The following is a 15,881-nucleotide window of genomic DNA, read 5'->3' on the forward strand; positions in this document are numbered from 1 at the left end:
TGCAGGCAGATTCACCCGTTTAGAGAGGGGGGGGGGGGGATGAATCCCGAATCGCAGTGCATTTTTTAAAAAATTCCAATGAATTATTTATTTCTTTTCATTTGTCCACATTTAAACTTTTGCCCAGACAAATCAAAGTGAACATGCTGTTTGTTATCCTTATTATCCGCGTGTTAGAGAACGGCGTGAAAAAAATGTCATGCATTGCCGATCGAGAGTCCAATTTGTGTTGGAAGTGTCCTTTGCCTGTTGAAAACCCGTGCAGGAAAAATACATTGCAAATAGCCCTGTAACATTATTTACAATTAAAATTCAATTTTGTATATATGCTTGTTGCTGACTGGCACATTTTAAGTCCGAATTTGAAAAGTATACTGCAAAAAAACGTCAGAAATTCCTGTCTTTCTGGCTGCCTTATTGATTAGTGATGGTCCTCCATTTCAGCTTTTCTGATGTTCAAGAGGTTGCTTCTTTGTTTGGAAGAATATAGCAATAGCATTTAGACTTATACAGGTGGTCCTTGACGTCCGACCACAAGTGACTTCAAAATTTGTGTTGTTAAATGAAGCATTTGTTAAGTGAATTTTACCCCACTTTGCAACCTTTCTTGCCACAGTTAAGTGAGTAACTGCAGTTGTTAAGTTGTTAAGTGATCTGGCTTTCCCATTGACTTTGCTTGTCAGAAGGCTACAACAGATGATCACATGACCCCAGGACACCGAGTGTCATAAATGTGAGTCAGTTGTCCAGCATCTGAATTTTGATCATCTGACCATGGGGATGCAACAGTGATCATACTTGCAAAAAACAGTCATAAGTCACTTTTTTCAGTACTGTTGTAACTTTGAATGGTCACTAAATGAGCTTTTGTAAGTCGAGGACTACCTGTACCTCTTTGTAGTGCTTTATAGCCCTCTAAGCGGGGGGGTGGGGGGGGAGGCTTCAAAAATTTCAGCAATGGGTTCTCTGCCTGGTTGCTGGGTGGGCGTGGGTGTGGCCATGGTAGGCATGGCTTAGTCGGCCTCCTGTATCATGACGGGATGGCTGTTTTTGCCTTCCCCAGGCTCCAGAGGTTTCCTCGAGCCTCTGGGAGGGTGAAAACTCTTTCTCCCAGGCTCTGGAGGCCCTGCGGAAATGGGCCCATTTCCAGGCTTTTCCCCCTCCCCGAGCCTCTGTGCAGGCCCTGCACTTACCTTGCATCCAACATGCGCCACATGAAGACTCCTGGGAAGGGCAGGGTGAGCGGAGGCAGCCAGGGGTGGGATTTGGCAGTTCACTGAACCAGCCATAACGTTAGCAACGGGTCCGCCTGAACCGGGTGAACTCATAGCAGCCCATCCCTGCCTCTAAAGTGGTTTACAGAGTCAGCATATTGCCCCCAACAATTGGGGGTTCTCGTTTTACCAACCTTGGAAGGCTGAATCAACCTTGAGCCAGTCAGAATTGAACTCCTGGCAGTTGGCAGAATTAGCCTGAAATACTGCATTCTAACCACTGTGCCACCATGGCTCTATTGTTAAGTATTAATCTTGGATCCAAAATGGAGAACTGTTCCAATTGTGTTGGCATTTTTTTAAAAAAGATTTTTTTTGGACAATTATCCCATCAAAATCTACAGGTGATGCTCCTTAGATCAGAACAATAATAATTCTGTAGGAGACACAGAATCCAAATGGCTTTGCCAAATGGCTTTGCCAAATGGCTTTGCCAAATGGCTTTGCCAAATGGCTTTGCCAAATGGCTGTCATCTGAAATAAAAAGAGCCTACAGAGGAATATGGCAAAATGAAAAATAATCTGGAATTTTTAAAAAGACAGTGAATTTAATATATTTTTAGGAAACAATAATTTCCATTTTACTTTAAATGTTTGTCTACCAGGCTGCTCTGCATTTCAGCAAAGTTATGGTGATATTGGAAGCAGTCTTCGTGAACAAGTGACAAGATTGTTTTAGGCAGAAGGCTGTTTTAGGGTGGTTTTATGAGAAGAAACTTTATTAAAGGTATGCTGTCACTATAAGTGCTACTTGTACAGAATTATCTAGGTAACCAAGGCAGTGTGCATTGATCTTAATTAACCTTACAAATAAACAATATATTGAGAATTCTCTACCAAATTTGGAAAAGAGAAACCCTCTTGGATTAGGAAATTCATTACTCAGAGATCTCTTCCTTCTCACACACAAATTTAACTTGTTTATCACAGTGAATGTCATTCCATTTTCCCTCTTTATACAGGACAGCGCAATCTTCATTGTTCCTACCATTATTGGGTTCACCTTCTTTCCAGCTCCTGAAAATGGGGCAAAATTAATTATTCCTTAAATTCTGCTTATTGCAATCATATCTTTCTTTCTTTAGAATCTTTATACTTCCTGGTATTACACAAAAGCATAATGGGTAACTTGTATAGTATTGGCAAACTAAATACTTGAAGGAATATTTCCTTTTGTTTTTGCAAGTCTATCAATTTTTCCATAACATATATAATTGGATAAATATCTTCTATTTCATAAAACTCCCAGATTTGGATAAATAAAAATAATATTAAATAAATAGGAAAATCTGAAAGATAAATCCTCCAAAAAGACCACAAGAGGGTGTTAGACTGCACCATAATGAGACAGGATAGATAGGAGAATTCCAAATTAGTGATGTCAATTATGAGAAGATTCCTACAATCAGGTGGGATTCTATAGGTTCTCACCTATTCGCTAGAACTGGTTGTTAATATTCTAAGCAGTTCGGAGAACCGGTTATTAAAAGAAATTACTGGCCTAATCCTGTAAGGAAGGCAGGAAGGAAACATTCTGGTGTTGCTTACAGAAACTGCCTCTCCGTTAACCCTTATTACATTTTTGGCAGAACTAGACTTCCTGTCTCAGGAAATCTATGGAGTTTTTCCTCCCTCCTTTGTTGGTACTTTGCTTGTATGGAGTGACCATTCAAAGTTATAATGTCACTGAAAAAAGTGACTTATGACTGTTTTTTACACTTATGACAGTTGCAGCCTCCCCACAGTCATGAGAGGCCAGGTGAGGAGATGCATGCCTCGATGTGAGTGATGTTGAGTTGGCCACACCCAGCCAGTCACATGACCACCAAGCCATGCCCACCAACTAAGCCACACCCACAGAACCGGTTGTTAAAAAATTTAAATCCCACCCCTGCCTACAATGTCTTCCTGAACATTGCTGAATTAACCATTGTTCATTTTTACATAAGTCAGAGATTTCATTGGCCCAGGTCTATTCCATATACATCCATTTATCATATCTATTTGGGACAACATAAACTGGACATGAAATTCTGGATATATTGAGGTTGGGAGCTGCTGGTAATTAAGATAAGGAGCAATTTTCTTCCAGTCTTCAGTTTTTAGTTGATTCTTTTATATGTCTGCTTGTATAACAATTACAATGTTTTTATTATTTTAGCATTGATTGTTATTGTTAATCACGAAGGGTAGGAGAAAAGTAAATAATTGAATGAATGCTCTTTGCTTCAGTGTCTGCAAAAGAGCTCAAGCTAGAGGAGGGGTCCCCAAACCCTGGGCTGTGGCCCACTACTAGGCCGTGGCCTGTTTGGAACTGGGTTGCACAAGCAGCAGGCAAGTATATGTGGACACGCAAAGCTCCCCTCACACGAGCAGCTGCTGATTGCCCGCCCACGCAAAACTCCCCTCGTGCGAGCAGTGGCTGTCTTGCACTTTTCTGCGAAGCTCCCCTCACATGAGCGGTGGCCACTTGCGCACAGGTGTGAAGCTCCGTTTGTGTGAGCGGCAGGCACACATACTCACCACTCAGATAAATGGAGCTGTGCACGCTCGTGTGCACCTGCCTGCCACTCACAAGGAACTATCCCCTCTCACCCCACCCTACCCGGGCTGCTAAGCCAGAACGATTGGGGACCGCTGAGCTAGAGTAAATATGGTTCCAGATAGCTCAGTTAGCAAGTTTCTAATCTGTGTGATTCCTAAAATGTCTGACTGTCTACCTAATACACACACACACACACACACATACATACATACCGTTCTTTCAGTGGTGATCCATCAACCCAATGCCAAGTTCCTTCTTTCTCTATATCACTTAAGCCAAGCCAGATGGAATGTTTTAAAGTCTGAATCACAAAATCCTAGGAGGAAACATCTCTGTTCAAATGTCACGCAACTGAAATCGGCAATATGTCTATATGCCTGCTTGCCTGCCTCTCTATACATCTCTTGTACCATTCCATATTATAGCATTTTGGCATTTTACAGAGCATGCAATATACCAACAAATCATAGTACAATTTTAAAGCAAATAGTGTGGGAAAGCCTCAGTGGCGACAAGAAGCAAATGGGAATAAAAATAAATAAATGAAATAAAAGAGGTGCAATGCCTAAATTAAGTGAATGCTTCCAAAATAGTTCCATTATCAATAGTTTTCTGAAAGCCTGTAAGGGGCGCGGGGGGATGACTGATTCCCATTGGGAAGCCATTCTAGAACTTTAGTACTGCCACAGAAAAGAAATGCCTTCTAATTTTGGTCCTACTCAGGTTGGGCTCTACCTGAAACATCTTAAATAGTTCCTCAGAGACTGGAAACCAGTGCAGGCCCACAAAATCAGTATTACATGCTTCCATCACTGGAACCTTGTAAGTATATGAGCTGTCACTTTCTGGATCAGTGGCAGTTTCTATATAGATTGGGTTCTAATATAAAATACATCACAGTACTCCAATTAGGTGGTAGTGAAGGCATGAATTACTACAAACAGATCAACATTGGAGTTGACAGCATGTGCAAACAACAGTTCTATGTTACATGGATACAATCTCTGCCTTTTCCATCCAAACTGTCACATTGATAGCCTTGACCCAGGATGGTGATGTAAAACTGAATGTCACCACCAACTTGATAATGGACCCTAAGCTCCTGAAGACTCATAAAGTGGCTTCATGTAGATATTAAAAAGTATGGGAGAGAGGACTGACTGACCCCTGTGTCACTCACCTATTATGGCCAATGGGTTGAAAAATACATAAACAAGGTATGTTTACTAATTCTGCTGAATGTTTTTTAACAGTTGCTGTCTGCTGCTTACTCCCTTCCCACTTCCCTTTATACTGTAGTATATCCTTTTATTAACAGTATACCCTTTTATTTTGGGCTGATAGGCACACTAGAAGGCACTTTATGAGCAGCTCATACGACCACTGCCATGGGATGGGAGAGCTTGCTATTCACTAAATGGCTGAGTATGGCCAGTTATAAAATTCCCATTTATCTGGGGCTTTTTCCATTTCTGTGATGGAAAAATGCTAAATGGCAGCAAAAAGAGACACCAAACGCCAATTCTTGGCTGCCATTTAACAGTGGTCCTGATTGGGCAGCCCTGTATTTGTCAGAAGGGATATTTATTTGTTAGATTTTTTTATCCCACCTTTATGTTAGAAATTCTGTTTATACATAGCACCACAGATCAAACAAAGAGTACAGTCACTGTGTGCTTTACTGCTTAACTGTTTAACTGTTACAGGAAACAGGAAACTCTACTTAGAACAAAAAACCATAAAGTAGATGGTATGCCATAGATTCAAACTTGTAAGCACTGCCATCTACTAGCTAAATACTACTTTAGTTGTTGCATAAAAATACAAGAAAACTTTATTCCAACACCTTATAAGTAACTCAAGGCAAGCAAACATACATAATACTCCTTCCTCCTCTTAATTTCTCTACAACAACAACTTTGAGAGGTTGTTTCCTCTAACCACACTAATTTCCATATTGCTGTAGCTGACATTTGCTATCTTTCTAGGCAGATAAAATAGGCGTTTAAAAAAGCTGCTTGTAGCTGCCAACTGTATTTATTTCCAGAGAATGCCAATAAGGTCTTTGTATGGACCCAGAATATTTTTGGTCAAGAAAAATGCTATCAGGCAGTCCTCCACTTATGACTACAACTGGGAGTAGCATTTCTGTTGCTAAACAAGGCAGTTGTTGCAACTTTGCAACCTTTTTTCCAGATGGTTGTTAAGTGAACCACTGCACTTAAGCGAATCACATAACGTTTAAGCAAATCCAGCTTCCTCCATTAGCTTTGCTTGTCAGAAGATACCTGGGAAAGTCGCAAATGGTGATCATGTGATCCCAGGACAATGCAACCTCTGTAAACGCATGCTGGTTGCCAAGTGTCCAGTTTGTGATCATGTGACTAGGGATGCTGCAATGATTGTAACTGCAAGGACTGGTCATAAATCAATTTTTTGCAGTACTGTTGTAACTTTGATGTACCTAAATAAATGGCTGTAAGTGGAAGATTACCTGTGGAACAATGTATGTGGTGTCCAGCAAAAGAAGCAGCAACTGGGAAAAGCAGCTTGAACAAGTGTAGAAAGAAGAGTTAATGGTCGCCCTTAGCTATGATTAACTGAAGCACAGTTGATCCAGTTAATCCAATATATTCAATATCCAAGATATAGATGAATAATCCAAATTGATTTTGCACAATGCACAAAGCTAGTATGTAGTTATCTGGTGTATGGTTCATTGAGTCTACATAACTACAAGTATCATAGGGCTAAAAGAGGCAAGGACAAAACAGTATTAGTCCTGATCTATGCTAAACGAAAATTGTATTAGTAATATTTTTTACTGGTATTTATATATAAGCACTGCACAAAGCGAAGTTTTTAAATAATAATTGCTACGTGAAGTGTTATATTTGTCTAAATGCTATTAACTAAGGTGCTGATTACCTGGTTTCCTTTTTCAGATTCTGCACAAGAAGCAGGCAGTGGTGAAAGGTTAAGATGAGGAAGTTCAACTACAAAGAAGGTGTACAAGAAAAGAATAAAGCTATTCCCTGCAGGAATATGTAGAGTTTACCTGCTCTTGCTTGCTATTAATAATGACAAGGTGAGAATCATGATCAGCACATGTTTTCCTTGCCATCTCCCAATTTTCTTCTGTGTCAGAAAAGTAGTAAACATTTGTCTCAAACCTCCGCCATGAAGTATCTGAAATAGAAAAGTTGTACAGAAGAATTGTTTTAAAAATGGGGGCAGAGACTCCTGGAAGGAAAAAAAATATGTTGGATTGAAGGCAGTTCAATAAAAAAAAAAACAGAGCTGGCAACAGGATAGATCAGAAGAATGAAGAGCTGGTGAGTAGACCAGCTCTTTGCATCTGTCTGAAAAAAGGAGAGGAGCAGGAAGAACCCTCAAGCACTCCAAACTGTTGGTCCTTGCAAGGAAATTGCAAGGAAGCAGTTTGCAAACAATGTTAAGCACCAAGAGAGGAAGAAATAATCACATTGCTCGAACCTTGGTCAACACTCTCAAAAGAGCACGAAGTTTGTATCCTTCCTTTTCTAAAGACACTTGGAAACAGCTTGTTAACTACTTTTCATCTATTAGAAATTTTTGGAGTGACAAATCTGAAAATATTGAATGAGTCTGCTTTCAATCCTTGATAAAAGATAAATTTAACTACGAGAACTTTTTTTTAATAAACAGCAAATGGCTGATTAAAACTTTGATTTTTAAAAAGCTATAAATAAACTAAGGGCCCAGATAAATTTGAAACAAGATTTTGGAATTAACATAAAGAATTCTTCCTGTGAGAAAGTGTTGGTTTTGAATTTTTTAAAAATAAGTTTTTTTAAAAAAATGAACACTAGAAGAAATTAAAGATTTCAATTAAAAGAGAGGAACATTAACTTAACTAACAGTTACAGAATGGCACAAAATATTCTAACACTGGAAAGTTTAAAATTAATATTAACAATGTCAACAGTGATATCTTCCTCTATGGATAGACTTTGTTTAAAATATATTTTGAAAGAGGAACAGGTTTTACCTGAGAAGAGTTGAAAGTGGATTTACAACTGGCTACAAGAATGGCAGGAAAAGGAAGTTACCCTGGACATACAAAAAAAACCTGGCTGATATTTTAATAATTAAAAAGGATATACCAACAATAAACCAAGACAATGACCTGACTAATTTTTATATTGAATTTATAAAACAGATTTGCTAAAGTTTTGAATAATCTCATGAAAAGGGACAAAGAAGAAATGAAAAGAAATCAAATATTATGATATGGTGAGATTACATTTGTTAGAAGTTAAAGTTGGTTAATTTGATCAAAGTTAAATAGGTGTTATTTCTAGTAATTTTTAATGGCTATGATTGAAATGATGATGCTTTAAGGATTTGTTTGTAGATAAGGGATGGGACATGGGAAGAAAAGATCATTTGTTAAATTTGAAGAGAAAGTAATAAATTACTAAAATTTCCTATACTTGCTATAATGAAGGTGGCAAGACAGTACTGGTTGTTTTCTTTACTTTATTCCCATTTTTCTTGGTAAAGCAGGTCTGGTAAAGCAGGTCTGACTCACATGTATTCATGAGAAAGAGGAAAAAGGAAGTAATTAGTCAGCTTCTCTTCTCAAACACTATAGTGGACTGCTGAGTCCAGAGGGTGGAATGTGGAAAATTTGTTCATATTCTGGTTGTGCCTCCTCTTTTGGAATAAAGTACTGGTGGTATCACTATCATGACCTAAATCTCAGAAGGTACCTCACCTGACTCCACACCTGGGGTGGGATAGAGACAAGGGACTCCCGTTATTTCTTATCTTTCCGGCAATTAAAAGATACAAATTTAAGATGTGGAACAATTCCAATTATGCCACCCTCTACCTGAACGTTATATAGTAGATTCTTAGGATTATATGGGACTAATGATCCCTCCTTACGAGATAGAACAATCTCTGCAGAAGTATACCAAGCTATATAAAAGAAAACAAAATGCATAACTCATTTTAGGATATATTTTTGAGGGCAGAATTTCTTCAAGCTATCCAGGATGCTACAGTCACCTTGTTCCAGAATCCAGAGGCACAGCAAGGAGAAAATTTAGAGGGGAGGGCAGTGGGCTTCCAGGTCAACATACATTCATTTCTCCCTTTGAGTCTGCAGCCACCAGTCTGCAGTCTTCCTTCACAACACATGCATATTTTAACATGATACCGTGTTCCTCACAAAATAAGGCCGGGCCTTATTTTCTTTTTACTCCTGAAAAAACGGCTAGTCCATCTTTTCAGGGGTGACTTAATTCCCCCCCCCCTTGCATCCTCGGGTGGGCAGGCAGCGATGGCTTGGATGTTGACCTCGGCGTTGGTGGGGCACTTCGTATTGGGAGATCTTCCACCACTGTTGCTTTCCCTTCTCCCCGTGCTGCCGTGGCATTTAGAGCAATGCTGTGGCGTTTGGCGCAGCCATGCGCGGCCAGTCAGGGCTCCTCCCTGCAACCGGAGCCCGGCAGAGACACTCGGCTTCAGGCACTCCTATCGCCGCCTTCCCTTCGCCTTTGAAGGCAAAGCCAATTCTTTTAAAAACAACGCTCTACTACCGGTACGACAAAGAGGGCAGCCCAACCCCAAAAGCAAGTGACTCCCCACCGGGCCCTCTGCTCATCCCGCCAGGGCCATGCCAGAGCCGTGCGGGCTGGGCAGAGTCGGGAAAGCGAGCCGTGCGTGCATGCTCACCTGCCAAGCGAAAGAGCCGGGCTGACCCAAGCTTGGCTTCCTTCCCAAGTCCCTCCAGCCCAAACCCGAAGGGGCCACTGGGAGAGGCCGCCTGAGGCAGTGATAGCGCCCACCCATCTGTGGACAGGGAGGCAAGGCGACAGCCTGCACCACCTCCTCCGAGCTGAGCCCTGCCAAGTGAGCGCCTCTGCCCGATGCCTATGCCGCTGCAGCTTTTGGAGCTGCCGGCACATTTGGAGATGCGTGGGGATGGGGACGGGCTGGACAAGGGGTGGAAAGGATGGGAGGCTTTGGGCTCTCTCCGCCAGACCCGCTGGCCAGGGAAGCAGCGCTGCCATCGCCTCGCCTCCCTATCCGCAGATGGGTGGGAGCTATCACTGGTAGTGGAAATGTCATAATGTCTTTGAAGAGTATATGAACTAAATCGCTAATACTTTTTAAAAAATGAGATAATGTGTTTGTGAATGAAAAGTGGACTATTATGTCAATTTCCCTGCCCTGTGTAAAAGTAGAACAATGTAAGCTACCTGAAAACATAAAACGTATCACTATATATTGTCAGTGATGGTATTCAACCAGTTCGGAAGAACTGGTAGCAAGGATTTGGCGTGGGTTGCTGAACCGGTAGTAACTTCTGGCTGGCCACACCCCCAACCCGGTCACCCAGTCACCGCTCGCTTATCCCGCCCGCCCGATGCCCGCTCACCTGCCCAGTCACTCCTTAAGATATTTCTTCTTTTTTAACCTCCCGACAATCAGCTGTTCCTATGAACAGCTGTGCCAGGATTCCCTTTGCTTCTTAATGCTTCACCCAGGAGGCTTCCCTGAGGCCCAGGAAGGCAAAAAATGGAGGGGGGGGGCACAGCCCCAGGGAAGCTTCCTGTGAGCAAAAAAGGCTCCCCTGAGGCCAGGAAGGTCCAAAAAATGGGGTGGGGGTGGTGCTGCAAAAATGAGCCACACCCACCCAATCACATGGCCAGTCCTACATGGCCATGCCCACCTAGCCACACCCACCTAACCACGCCCACATAACTGGTAGTAAAAAAATGTTGAATCCCACCACTATATATTGTATGTTGCATCACACTGTAAAATGTATTTAATTCTCAGAGATATAATGTGACCTGATTTTTGTTGAGTTCACAATATACTAAACCATGTTGTAATATATTTGGTTTGAGCTTAGCTGGTTATCTGAACCCCAGTTGAAGAGATTCTTCTGTGGAAACATATTATTTGCTGTAACTTAAATCTGAAGCCTCCTTACTACTTTAATCTTCAAGTGTATGTTGAGTATTTTTTTAATGAATTCTGGTCTCTTATTGCTTTTTCTGATGTCATGTTGACTTGTTTTTCATATTTACCTTTGCAATTTTGTAGTCTACCTAATTCTCTTTCTATTCTGAGTAGTTGTTCCTCTATTTTCTGCAGGCTGATTTTTCTCTTCTCATCAAATTGTTGTTCTAAGCTTTTGAGTTTGGTTATAACACTGGTCTCCAATTCTGTGAAATTGAATGGTGCTAGGGAAGCATCATAGCCGTCTTTTGCGGAGCTCCAATTTTGCGACCTGAGTTCTGAAAGTACTGAAGTATCTGGGAAGAAAAAGAAAGAAATGCAATTTCATGAATTAAACTGTATTCTTACAGGCAGTTGGAAGATACTGCGGTGTCTGCAAGAGCCAGAGCAAGAGTCTAGTGATTTAGAGTAATCTGGGTGCTTTTGCCTGATGGCTATTTTTGCCAACTCATGTCTCAGCACTCTAATTGCACTGTGTTTATGGAATTGGTTATGAAATATTTCCCATTTAATTTTGAAAGGCGGAAATTATGTTTGAAATGGGCTGTAGATCAAAACCAGTTGGCAAAAGAGCAATCTGAGAAAGGTCCTGGTCCATACATTAATACTCCTCCCCAGCTTGTTAATACCATCCCTTAAATGTTTAAGCACAACCAATGTTTCTTTTTCACTGAGTGTCATTGCCCGCCCCCATTGCTTTCATCTCATGGAGCTGGGATGTCCATGGGGTTGGCTTCACTAGCTTTTGATAATCACTCACTTGAGAGGAGGAGGATGACACTAAGGAGGAGACAGATACCAGTGAGGATCAAGAGTACACAAATTCGGTTTCTTTTCCAGTATTTTTTCCATTGGACTGGAGAAAAGATGGATGGATCTGCAGGGAAAGAGAGCCACAACTGATACAGACTGGATTTAAACTCCAAAAGCAAGTGAGAATTAAACCCAGAGAAGGGTTTGATTGTGTAGTCACCCTGTTTCATTCACAATTGTTTACAAGAATGAACTTGCACCTATTCAGGGGTGGGATTCTGCCTATTCTCCCCTATTCGCTAGAACCTGTTGTTAATTTTCTAAGCAGTTCGGAGAACCAGTTGTTGGAAGAAATCTCCTTTTGTTTTCCCCTAGTTTACAGGGCTAATCCTGTAAGGAAGGCAGGAAGGAAACATTCTGGTGTTGTTTCTAGCCTAACCTTTATTACCCTGCTTACAGAAACTGCCTCATTCTTGGCAGTATTACTAGACTTATTGTCTCTGGAGCTTCTCCAGATTTTTTTTTTTTTTGCTGGGGCTTGACTTTCTTAAAGGGGAAGGGTTGTTTTAAGCTTTTTATACTGCTGTTGGGAGGAAATACTCCCCTGTTGGAGTTCTTCCGGCCAGGATGATAAGCACTTTGAAGAAATAATTGAATAATGAAGCAGAACTGCCAGAAAGAAGCTTTTAATGACAAGGAACCAAGATGAGTGACGTTCAGCTAGGTTTCTTAGCTAGCTAGAAAGTGTGAGTTTACATACTCTTTTTTTCAGACTGCCTGTTTTTAGAGCATTCTGCAGTGAATTGAAAAAGAGTGTTTGAACTGAAAATATTGAGTGAATTGAAAAATGTTGAAACAGATTTACTAATATCATACCGGTAATAGCCTTTATATCAGGATCCAATGGTTTAGCTGGTGTCTTCCTTTCACAAGGTAGCGAGATACTGTCATAGTTACTTTCTGCACTGCAGTTATCATAATCTGTTCCAAAGTGAATGGAATAAATTAACCTTGGGATTATGAAAATTTTTACACAAGGATTGGGCACAAAGTGCAAACATTCTTTAGATGCTACCCTTTAACTTCGTTGCTCAAGCAACACACTACATTTCTGACTTAGTTCTTGCTCATCCTTACAAAGTACATTTAGCTTTCTCTAGAAGCTGAGCACCTTCCTTTTTGGGGGAGGGGGGAAGTTTGATCAGACAAGAAAAATTAATGGCACTCCACAGCTTTACCATCATCTCATTCCTGGAAATAGCCAAGTCAGCTTCTGCATGATTGTGTGAGGGTTTGTGTGGTTTCATGTTTGACCTCATTCACTTCCCAGCAGTTAGTCAGTCTATCAAAACAAAAGGCACAGGAACTCATATTTGCTGAATTTGAACCATTCCCATATCACCGTCATGATAAACATTTTGCTACCAGCTGAGATGTTAGAAGGGAAGCCAATTCAAAGGGATCAATTGTTTTAAGTAATGCCTCCTGTTTTATGCTATAGGTGCCTAATGAGGAAAGCACTGTTCGGCACTGAATCAAAATAGATGCAATACAGACAGAATAAGGGCAGCACATTTTTCTCAATATAGTTTTCCTGCCAACTCAAGGATGAATAGGGTAGATCACAACTCAGCACAGGGAATGGTTCCATTATAAAAACCATTAGTGAATCTTCAATGGAGATATTTGTAGAAAAGATACATAGAAGGATAAGGCTCTACATTCTTAACAGCAATAAATATGAAAAAAAAACTTCAACAAGAATAGCTTGTGGTTCTAGAGCAAATTTTTCTTCTACATAACTTTTACAAGTACAGAAATCTTTTCTCTGCCTGACCATTCTAAGTAGATTAAGGTCTCATCCCAGATTTCCATTCAACCTTTCATTTCCCTCCTGGCACTGATGATCAAACCAGATCCCATGTTCGTAATCCTGCTTTAGATACATTTTCCATATAGATGGCAGTCTACAAACCAACATTACCGCCAGTGAAGCTCATTATGTACATTATGAAGTGTGCCATATCACCTTCCGCCTCCCCAGCCAGGTTTTAACTCAATTACCTTCAGTGCTGAGCCCACTCTGTTCTGCAGGCTCAGGAGGGAGGGAACGCCAAGGCTTGCATGGGAGATCTGCTTCCCTGCTTATTGTGTTGCCGTGCATGGCTTCGGGTTATAGACTTGAGAAAGAGGGAGATTCTGAATGGATTAAAATAGAGCTCTCAAGTTCTTAACATGGTCTCTGGATTTCATTTCTCCAGGAAGTCATCAGATCTCCTTTTGTTTCGCTTCCTTTTTGTGGACAGGTGTCTAGCAATACTGGGACAACAGCTGTTGTTGAGGGTACAATGAGTTGTGGCTACAGCTCTTATATAAGGCTATCCTCAAAGGTGGAAAAGAGTCCACATTGCCAACTTCAAAAGCAAATACAAAAATTTATGCCACCAATTATCACATGAAACAAGAGGAAAACCTTCTCTGCACCAATTCCATCTGTGCTTTCTAAAGTTTAGTAAACAACAAACTAAAAGACTCAAGGTCCATCCCACCACTGAAAGGACCTAATGGTAAAGACTGCTATGAAGAAAACATTAAAGCCAACCTCTTTAACACATTCTTTGGCTCAGTATTTGAAATTCTAGACCTAGAAAACCTAGAACTACGCCGCCTTTGGTCTGATCTAAGTATAATACATAAAATTATATATTGCAATGTCCTACCTGTCAATGAATATTTCAGCTTCAACCATAACAATAGAAGAGCACACAATAGATAAAAACTCAAGGTAAACTGCACCAAACTTGATTGCAGGAAATACAACTTCAGCAACAGAGTGGTCAATGTCTGGAATACTCTACCTGACTCTGTGGTTTCCTCCCCAAACCCCAAAAACTCTAAAAACCTCACCCCTTTCCTAAGAGGTCTGTAGGGGGCGTGCATAAGCACACCAACGTGCCTACAGTTCCTGTCCTATTGTTTCTTTTTATTTTTCTTATATGTATCCCTTTCATGTATTCATAACTATGTTTATATTTATACCTGTTATCTTATAATCGTTTGACAAAATAAAATAAATAAGAATAAAAAAAATAAAAAACCTATTGATCCCAAAGTAGTGGCCTAGTAAATCAGGACCGCTGCTTCAAATCCAGGCCGCTTTCTTTTAGCTTATGGGGAGTGACTGCTAGTGATGTAGAATTGAAGTGCTGGAAGACACAGAACAGGCAGATTTTGCAGAGAAAAGATCTATGCTCATAATTGACCTAATAATTTAGTGGTGCTATCCTCTAAAGTACTTCTGAATTCTAAATAAAATAAATGTGCTTGGACTAGGCTGAGGTAGATGCATAAAAGCTCTATTTTGTGTGTGTGTGTGGGTGTATCTCCATTTGAAGCTTCCAATCCATCAGTGGAAAGATTGAAATGCAGTTCTAGGTGCAGCTATGGGACAAATAAATTCAGTAAGAATAGAGGTAGCTAAGAACAAACAGAAGCTGAAATGGTAGAGAAAAAGACAAGGAAGATCAAGAATTGGTCAGCATCAGATGAAGATGAACTGCTCAGTTTTTAGTTGAAACATCTAACTGGCCTACACCCATTGGTTGCTAAGCAGTTTAACAACATAGTGTAAAGAGGTGAAATTGAAGATTGGTTAACATTTGGCAAAACCTAACTGATAATGAAAAATCCATCAAAAGAGGAAGCACTAGGCAATTACAAGCCAAGCTGTTTCCACCTGAGCAGAAAGGAAACGGCCCAAATAACAAAACAAAACATCAGCTCCTAACTACCGTGTTTCTCACAAAATAAGGCCGGGCATTATTATTTTTTTACCCCCGAAAAGACGGCTTAGCCGTGACTTAATTCCCCCCCTTGCATCCTCGGCCGGGCGAGAGGCGACGGCTTGGATGTTGACCTCGGCGTTGGTGGGGCACTTCGTATTGGGAAACCTTCTGCCACTGTTGCTTTCCCTTCTCCCCGTGCTGCGGTGGCATTTAGAGCAATGCTGTGGCGTTTGGCGCAGCCATGTGTGGCCAGCCAGGGTTCCTCCCTGCAACCGGAGTCTGGTGGAGACACTCGGGTTCAGACACTCCTGTCGCCGCCTTCCCTTCACCTTCAAAGGCAAAGCCAATTCTTTTAAAAATGACATCCTATTACCAGTACGACAAAGACTCCCCTGCCCGAGAGGGCAGCCCAACCCCATGTGGGGAGGCGAATTTCCCGGGGCCACAATGCAGGATCGGCCTAGCCCAGTAGAAGCGCCCAGCCGCCATCCCTGCCTGGTGCCA

General features: G+C 41.1%; 1 protein-coding gene across 3 annotated transcripts; it reads right to left on the reverse strand.

Moving 5' to 3' along the window:
• Nucleotides 1-128: 128 nt before the first annotated feature.
• Nucleotides 129-13,808, reverse strand: LOC113433532 (uncharacterized). Of its 3 annotated transcripts, none has more exons than XM_087924666.1 (7): nt 13,657-13,808; nt 12,469-12,573; nt 11,600-11,716; nt 10,908-11,135; nt 6,878-7,008; nt 4,032-4,135; nt 129-246 (listed from the first exon to the last, which is right to left on the reverse strand). In XM_087924666.1, exons 1-7 carry the CDS (start codon nt 13,754-13,756, stop codon nt 198-200), a joined length of 834 nt encoding a protein of 277 aa, XP_087780792.1. In that variant the 5' UTR covers nt 13,757-13,808; the 3' UTR covers nt 129-197. The 3 variants fall into 3 exon arrangements, with proteins under 3 accessions (XP_087780792.1, XP_026551936.2, XP_087780793.1); XM_026696151.2 differs by lacking the exon at nt 129-246 and adding an exon at nt 1,889-2,291; XM_087924667.1 differs by lacking the exons at nt 129-246; nt 4,032-4,135 and adding an exon at nt 2,204-2,291.
• Nucleotides 13,809-15,881: the final 2,073 nt, after the last annotated feature.

Source organism: Pseudonaja textilis, chromosome 2 (assembly GCF_049901715.1).
Source record: "Pseudonaja textilis isolate UNSWEBS1 chromosome 2, rPseTex1.2, whole genome shotgun sequence".
Taxonomy (NCBI): Eukaryota; Metazoa; Chordata; class Lepidosauria; order Squamata; family Elapidae; genus Pseudonaja; species Pseudonaja textilis.

Excerpts from the sequence above, each read along its gene's own strand:
- LOC113433532 (XM_026696151.2), bottom strand. The coding sequence starts at position 13,756 with ATGCACGGCAACACAATAAGCAGGGAAGCAGATCTCCCATGCAAGCCT. Across the intron at positions 11,717-12,468 it reads TGATATAAAGGCTATTACCG|ATCCATCCATCTTTTCTCCA; the intron begins GTATGATATTAG and ends CTTTCCCTGCAG. Across the intron at positions 7,009-10,907 it reads TAGACTACAAAATTGCAAAG|ATACTTCATGGCGGAGGTTT; the intron begins GTAAATATGAAA and ends TTTCTATTTCAG.